The 7584-nt window shown below is 36.6% G+C and overlaps 2 protein-coding genes across 2 annotated transcripts in view; both read right to left on the reverse strand.

The window, feature by feature from the left end:
- The window catches only part of slu7 (SLU7 homolog, splicing factor), a 9079-nt gene extending 6487 nt beyond the window's left edge, over window positions 1-2592 (reverse strand). The window contains exons 1-5 of the mRNA XM_015400509.1: window positions 2435-2592; window positions 2096-2270; window positions 848-1001; window positions 683-763; window positions 422-586 (exon numbers count right to left, since the gene is read on the reverse strand). Of these exons, the coding sequence (XP_015255995.1) occupies window positions 422-586; window positions 683-763; window positions 848-1001; window positions 2096-2244 (549 nt within the window). The 5' untranslated portion in view covers window positions 2245-2270; window positions 2435-2592. The remainder of the gene's footprint in view (window positions 1-421; window positions 587-682; window positions 764-847; window positions 1002-2095; window positions 2271-2434) is intronic.
- Window positions 2593-4111: 1519 nt separating this feature from the next.
- Window positions 4112-7120, reverse strand: glod5 (glyoxalase domain containing 5). Its single transcript, XM_015400572.1, has 4 exons — window positions 6837-7120; window positions 5515-5670; window positions 4517-4672; window positions 4112-4422 (listed from the first exon to the last, which is right to left on the reverse strand). Exons 1-4 carry the CDS (start codon window positions 6891-6893, stop codon window positions 4279-4281), a joined length of 513 nt encoding a protein of 170 aa, XP_015256058.1. The 5' UTR covers window positions 6894-7120; the 3' UTR covers window positions 4112-4278.
- Between the last annotated feature and the right edge of the window lie 464 nt (window positions 7121-7584).

A 7584-nucleotide genomic window follows, 5' to 3' on the forward strand; every position in this document is an offset into this window, starting at 1 on the left:
AGAAAATGAAGGCTAATCATGTTTTGGGTGTACTATTCCTTTAAATATTACCATCTGTTGGTGGAATCCATTAAATCTTACTGTAGAGATATATAAAGGTAAGAGACATAAATCCTCAAAAGATCTGCAACTGTCATTGCAATAAATTGGTTCTCCCAGGTGTTACCTTGGTGGGGTTCAACACATACTTTTATCTAGATTTCTATTTAATAAACACAAAACAGCAACAAAAACAACAAAAAAAGAAGCAAACATGCACCTTATTGGTATTTTTTGCTAAGGAGTATGAATAGCTTGGGAAGGTGCTGTATCGGTATTTGAAGCTGTTACTGTGACAAAGGCTAACTTTGAAGTTTAGTAGGAAACTGTTTTTGAATTAAAAGAAAGATGGTAAAGGTTCTATTGCTCGTGCACTCCTTACCAAATCTACTTTAGAGTATTCCTCCACAATGCGCTGATGTTCCTCAGGATCATACCCATTCCAGCGATCCCGCTTTCCATCGTAGTCCAACGCCAGTTGGACCTGAGAGTGTTCATCTGGAGCTATCCCTGTTCCGGTGAATTTGGCTCCAACTTTCCTGGGTCGCTGAGAAAACAAATTAAATTAGGATCTGAAATAAACAAGAAACTGTGATATTTTTTTTTCCACCTTTGAGGGAAACAAACATATATTTTTTTTTACCTCCATGCAGTCTTTTTTCTTATGGGTCATAGCACCACAGTTTTCACAAGCACCTTTGCGGTACTTTGTGGTAATATCATTCTGTAAAATCAAAACACACAAATTAAGTAAATTAGTTTGGATCAACTGAACAATCTGATCTGATTGCACCTGATTCATACTTGCCTCCTGCACTCCTCTTTTGTACCACTCTCCAATGGATGAGAACTGCTGCTGCTTTTCATCCTGTGGTCTCTGATGCTTTAGAGTGGGTCTCTTGGATGGGTCGATGTACCACGGCACTGATGAGATGTACTGAGGGATGTGAGGGTTTATGTCCCTGTTGGAGAGAAAAAGCACCCACAGTTATAACATTACATTCCAATTTCATTTTAAGGAGAAAGTAGTTGAGTTATTTTCATTAGAAAGCTCTTCACTCTATATTAAGTTAAAAAAAATAAAACAAAATTCAATTCTGTGTCCTCCAAACACCATTAAAGGTTGCATCAAACTATTTTAATGAAGTCCATCGACACAGGCAGCTCAACAGATGAAAGTACGATGACTGGTGCTGTAGGAGCCATAAATTATTATATGTAGATCTTGTGCTCTTCTGATACTTTTCTCCCTCTGTCTGGGTGTATGTGCACGAGCATTTGACGTTGGTGGACACAGTCACCGGCATCTATGGGTGGCACCGTGGCTGTGGTGTCATTGTGTTAGTTTGTGTGCTCACAACATTTACCTGGATGGAGGTTCAACATTTACCTGGATTACGGCTGCTGGGTGAGCTGGGGGAGAAACTTTCTATTGATCGTCTTATATAACATCATGTATCTGATGTATCCACGTACGACTCATCAATGTAAGTACAACTTTGCATTAAGGACGAGAGATGGGAACATAAAAGGACATTGTGATGTGTAATGGTTCAGCGTGACGCGTCATCAGTAGCTCATACCCCTCGTCTTAGCCGGCTGCGTCTGAATTAAAAGCTTAGTTCATACGCCGCAACAGATGTGTTGCTAAGAAGGGAATTTAGCACACCAAAAACAAGAACTCTATGTTAATTAGTCTTGATGGTGGACATATTTTTGTATTCCCACACAGAGCTTTGATTCCTGGTTAACAACTTATTTCCTTTTAATGGAGAGACATTCTTACAATCACAAAATAAATCTAATCAAGACGCAAGTTGGGTTGACCCAGCTTTGATCAAGTTTTACCTGTTAAGCTAAAAACCTCAGATTTGAATCAAGAGCTTTAGTTTTCTGAGGAGCCCCGGTTATTACCCCTCCACCACCGTGCTTGAACACTGATGTTTAGACTTGATTTGAATCAGTTTTAACGAGGAGGAAACCATCAGTGGCAATCACTTTACCCTCTAGTAGTCACAAAGTTATGCATGATCAAGGTACACCCAGGAACACTTACTTTCCCTCTTCGTCCACCTCGGCAGGAGCATTTCCGAGTTTCCTTTGCTCCTCCAATTCTTTCTTCTTCCTCCAGTCCTCTCTGGTCATCTTCTTGGGCTCATCCAGACCCACGATCCCCTCCGAGTTGACACTGGTCTGTTCGGTCATGATTGGGTCTCCTACTGTTCAACAACCTATATACGGAGCGATAAGAAATATTTATCTACAAAAAACTCCGTTTAATCCACGGTTTTCTTTTTCCGTTGAGCACAACAATTTGCAATTTAACGTGTTTACGACCCAATATAAAACAAATGTTTATCAGACTTCTTATCGAGATCTCAAACTGGTTACTTACGTTAATAAGACTAAAGTAATTGTGTAGCAAGTATAATTCCTGCCGTATTTCGCCTCTTTTTTTAAGCTCGTTTTTGGGTTTTTTTATTTAAACGCCACGGCGGCCATGTTGTTGCTCTTCTTCTTCGTGAGTCACCTGCCTCAGCAGCGCCACCATCTGGTTGAAACACTTCTTCTCGTCTTTTCTATTATGGCGGAACGCAAGCAAGTTTAAGGTGCATACCGCCACCTACTGTACACGAGTGTCAGCAACATTACTTTACATTTATCAAATTCTATTTTTTTATTTTGCAAACTGAATATGAATAAATAATAATTTCCTTTATCTGTAAATATCCTTTATATTTCCTTCATTTCCCAACATAAGCTCAATTTTTAGCCTGTCCTTCCAACCATTCTTCTCAATGTCTCCCTTTTATGTTCTTTAGTTTTACAGTTATTGAGTACTTGTTCTACATTTTCTTTTTCTCTACACCCTTTCCATTTATCACTATTTTTCCTCCCTATTAAATATAAATTGTCATTTAAATAGGTATGGTCCACTCTTACTCTGATCATTATTACTTCTGCCCTTCTGTTTCTCTCATTAATATTTTTACTTAATAATGACTTTAGTACTTTATATAATATTCTTCCTTTCTTATCTTTACTATACCTTTTTTTTTTGGGGGCCATTTTTCCATTTCTTTACTCCTGGTGGGAATTGGCCAATTAAGAGGGCAGTTATTTCTAGAAACTGAAAAAAACATCTTCTTGATGTGAACGTTTTATAGCTTCTTTTTTTTTTCTTTGTTATTATAAAGAAATATCACATTCTAGTAATGCAACTATTGCTCTGTTTGCTTAGTGATTTGACAATTGAGTTTTAAAAATGTTTCAACAGGTTGCAGTGGTGTAAAAATCTGTTTTTATTGACATTTAATTCTTCCAATTTATCTCGTCTTCAGTTGTATTTTTTTTTTATTAATCTGTTTACTTATTCAAATATTTTTGTGAACAATTTTTTCTTTTGTCAACATTTCCCTTTAAATTTGTATCTTGTTTATTAATCGAATCGAACCTTTGTCCTCTTTGGGGTTCCTTTCTCCTTAATTTGGCATTGAAATGAGGATGCATTGATGTTTTAATTATATATTAATTATTCGTCTATCGAATTTTAATTTGAATGAATAAAGGACCCATTCAGGGAATTAAATACAAAACCCAGATCAAAGATAAATCTGAGATTTTTAAACTTAATTTGAACGTATAAGAACATACCAATACACTTAACACAAAATTGATTTTCAAATTATGCAAAAAACAAGCAGTGACTCTCCTAAACATTGGAGAATCATCATCTATTAATTACATTTTACTCTGACATCTATTTCAGTTGACTTTTTTTGAATCCATTTTCTCTCCTGCTACATAATAAATCTAAGAACAATCCAAATACTTCATTATGGAACTACATAGCGACCTAAAGAGCTTAAGATTTTAGCATAAACCTGTAGTGTGTACATATCATTACCCCGTAATACATGTAACATAAGCAACACACCTCATAGTACACGTCTATTAACTCTGTTATCCACAGCTTTTAGTCATACACCATTTCCTGCAAATCAGATTTACTAAATGTTATCCTGGAGGGAAAAAAAACAGTCCTTTGTAAAAGGGAAAATATTTTATTTTCTTTTACACTTTTTTCCTAAAGCAACAAACAAAATATATTGAGCTGGTGGATGTTGCCTACAATCTATCTTTATAGCAGATATTAACAGTCGTTAATAACTGGTGAAGTTAATTTGGTTTAAAACTTTCATGATTATACAGTAGCACTTTTTTCCTTTTTTTAAAGTTTCATGCCGAGCCCTCTGGTTTTGACTGGCTGTAGTTTGAAACTTCAATAAGATTGTGGTCTGGATCCCTGAAGTAAAGTGAGGTGATGGATCCCACAGCTCCACTCCTCTGTACGGGACCCTCTTCAATGTCAACGCCACAAACCTGCAAAAAAAGATAAAACGACACAGTTTATGGCAACTAAGGTTACATAAAGAGTTCAGAGGGGAAGCTATCCATCTATGTGTGTTGAGAGTACCTTCAGATGGTCAGCCACTACAGTCAAAGGGGTTTTAGTGATGAGACAGAGGTCTGCAGAGCCTGAGGTTGGATGTTTTGCCTTTGGTTCAAACTCTTGTCCCAACTGGTGAAGGTTAAACTTTTGCTTCCCAAAACCAAGAGCCTTACGGTCACCCTGGGAAAAATTAAATAAAATAGCTGATGGAAAATAAATGAAATGTATTAAAGCAAAGTGGGGGAAAACAAGCTATTGCTATTAATTCAGCACAGATTTCATGCTCTGAATAAGCCAATAGCATTTCTCTTCCTTTTGAATTGATTCTTTAAATCCTGAAGGACAATAGATGCTTTAGAAACTCATCATCTAAGTTTCCTGAAACATTTTGGATTCTTGTGGTTGTGGTCAGGAGGGATGTTATGCAGTTGTGTCTGTTGCAACTTTAGGAACCACCTAACAGAGCACCATCCTGTTGATTACATGGAGTGATAACATTTTAGCAATTTTCCTGGTTGTAACAAAAAAAAAAAACATTATTGCATTTGCATTATTATATATTTCACACACAAGTTGATTCAAACAGTTGAAGTTTCCAATATTTTTTTAATGAACTACAGAATATGCATTCATTTGTGTTGTACCAATCAACAATAACAATAAAGGATCTGAATCTACAGTAAATTAGCATCTATTAGTAGTAGTTCTGAAGGTCTTACCAGATCTTTTATTGAAATTCTATTCAATTCTAATGTCTAAAATATGCTCAGATTCAATTCAGTTGAATACTCTTTATTTATATTGCAACAATTCACAACACATGTCATCTCAAGGCACTGATTGAATCTATTCTGCGTGCAGCTAGTATGTTGAGCTGTTGCCATGCTGGAAGATAAACCGAAGTATCCATCTCAGGACTTTTGTAGCCTCTAAGAGGTTTTCTTTCCGTATTGCTCTGTAATTGTGTCCATTTCTCTGTTTAATATATCCATCTTCCCTATACCTGCTGAAGAATTACAAACCTTAAAAGTGATGACCTCCATTCCGAGTACTGATGTATAAAAGTTGATTGTGTCTGGCACGCTTTTTACTGTCAGCACCAAATGATCCAAATGGCTCACTTCAACAGGACAGGTCGCCTTAAATCTAACAGCCAGGTGACTTCCAGTGGGGTTGACCTAAGACAGGTGAAACAAAAGCAAATCAGAAGAAAAAAAAAAAACTCACATTGACAGGCTGGATGTTGAACAAAAGCTTCCTGCATCTTTAATTTATCTCTGTTGCTTAATGCCTCCCACCTCATGCATGAAGCTGTTGCAGAGCTGCAGAGTTCCTCCAGTGATAGACTGCTGTACCAGTGAGCGTTATCAATGAAACTTCCTCCCAGCAGCTGTAGGACTTTATAACCACCCCTATAAGTTGTTACATTCATGCTGATTTTTGCAGTTTCTATCTTAGTCAGTTAAATAGCATAGCGCTGTCATTTTGCACATCTCTGGTGTTGCTGCTATTTTCAAATATCAAATATCCATTACTGTAAAAAATGTCCATAGCTTCTGTCTCCTTGAACCCCAGTCTGCCTCAGGAGATGGCCGCTCACTCTGAGCCTGGTTCTGCTGGAGGTTTCTTCCTGTTAACAGGGAGTTTTTCCTCTCCACTGTCGCTACAAGCAAGCTTAGTGTGAGGGATTGCTGAAGAGTCAATGAATCCATGCAATCAACTGGTTTTCCTTAGATAGAAAACTTTGAATCAATTTGACTGTATGATCTGGTGAACTGTAAAGTGTTTTGAGATGACATGTTGTGAATTGGCGCTATATAAATACACTGAATTGAATATATTGGTTATTTAGTCTCCAGGTGCACATTTTTTATATCGTTAAAACACTTTACAGTACAGTATTTTATTTGCTTATTTTTTAACTCTTCATTATTATGTTAATCTTATACATTTTTCAAAGGTCCACATTTGTGTAACCATTTTTTCTATAATATTTTTGCTGCTGTAAACACCTGAATGTCCCCATTGCGGGACAATATAGGGATTTTCTATTCTATTCTAAAATCGACTAAACAGCACCACCCAGCGGTCAAAGCATGCAACGGTTAGTCGAATTGAGACGGAAATCATTTTAATACGAACAACTAGAGACTGGTAGACATTTTATTGGTCCAAAGCTGTTAATAAGGGCCTTTATATTAATGTTAGAGCTAAATGTTTCCAAAAGGACACAAAGAAAAAGGTCAAGCTCTACGCGGAAGTATATGAATCTGTCTCCATTTTTTTAAGCTCGTAGTGACTAACAGTGGACGCTTGTAAACAAAGGGATGATTAGAGAGTTTACCTTAAAATATGTCCGTTGGAAAAAGAAAAAGCGACTAGTAGCTCCCCGGAGCGCCATCCTTACTGGAGTGTTCAGGTCTGAGTGGAGGTTTTCCGAGAAACGACCGAAACACTTCCTTATCCGACCTCCATCCGGACTATGATCCCACCAAACTGGTCTCGGCAGACCGCATTAAAATAGCAACAAATCATTTCTATTAAGCATTAAACCACTTCATTTGGGTCCGGTTTATATCCGTCATTACTGGCCTATCTCATTTTTAGCGTCTATATTAATTCTACCAGTTAAAAATTACGAAAATGTGGAAGTTCAGTTTTACAAAGAATGATAGTTATGAAAAAAAAAGTCTTCTAAACAGAACATTACAAAAGATTAATCACCAGAAGACTGAGCCAGAAATGATGACTGTTTAAGAAGCTGGCAGTTAGGACAGTGGAAGGTTTAGTGGAAGGATGAAAAGATGTGGTTGAAAAGTGAAAAAATTGAAATCAAGGATGCAAATATTTGAAGATTGTGAACAAAACAGGTTGTTTTATTGAAGCAATCATGAACATTTGCTTTTTGTTGAGCTACTTGCTTTCATGTCAAAATGAAAGTTTGTACTTCACAAGGTTTTTATAATTGCCAATTTAAGATTATTTATGGCAAATTAAAAGTCACCTCTTAGGTTAAAGTTGTAGGGGAAGTCATATTTAAATTTCAAATAATTCTGGCTTAAACATGTATATAAATGTAATCTTTATCAGAC

The sequence above is a fragment of the Cyprinodon variegatus genome, unplaced genomic scaffold (genome assembly GCF_000732505.1).
Source record: "Cyprinodon variegatus isolate N-32 unplaced genomic scaffold, C_variegatus-1.0 Scaffold31, whole genome shotgun sequence".
Classification (NCBI taxonomy): domain Eukaryota; kingdom Metazoa; phylum Chordata; class Actinopteri; order Cyprinodontiformes; family Cyprinodontidae; genus Cyprinodon; species Cyprinodon variegatus.

Excerpts from the sequence above, each read along its gene's own strand:
- glod5 (XM_015400572.1), bottom strand. The coding sequence starts at position 6,893 with ATGGCGCTCCGGGGAGCTACTAGTCGCTTTTTCTTTTTCCAACGGACA. Across the intron at positions 5,671-6,836 it reads TCCAACGGACATATTTTAAG|GTCAACCCCACTGGAAGTCA; the intron begins GTAAACTCTCTA and ends CACCTGTCTTAG. Across the intron at positions 4,423-4,516 it reads TAGTGGCTGACCATCTGAAG|GTTTGTGGCGTTGACATTGA; the intron begins GTACTCTCAACA and ends CTTTTTTTGCAG.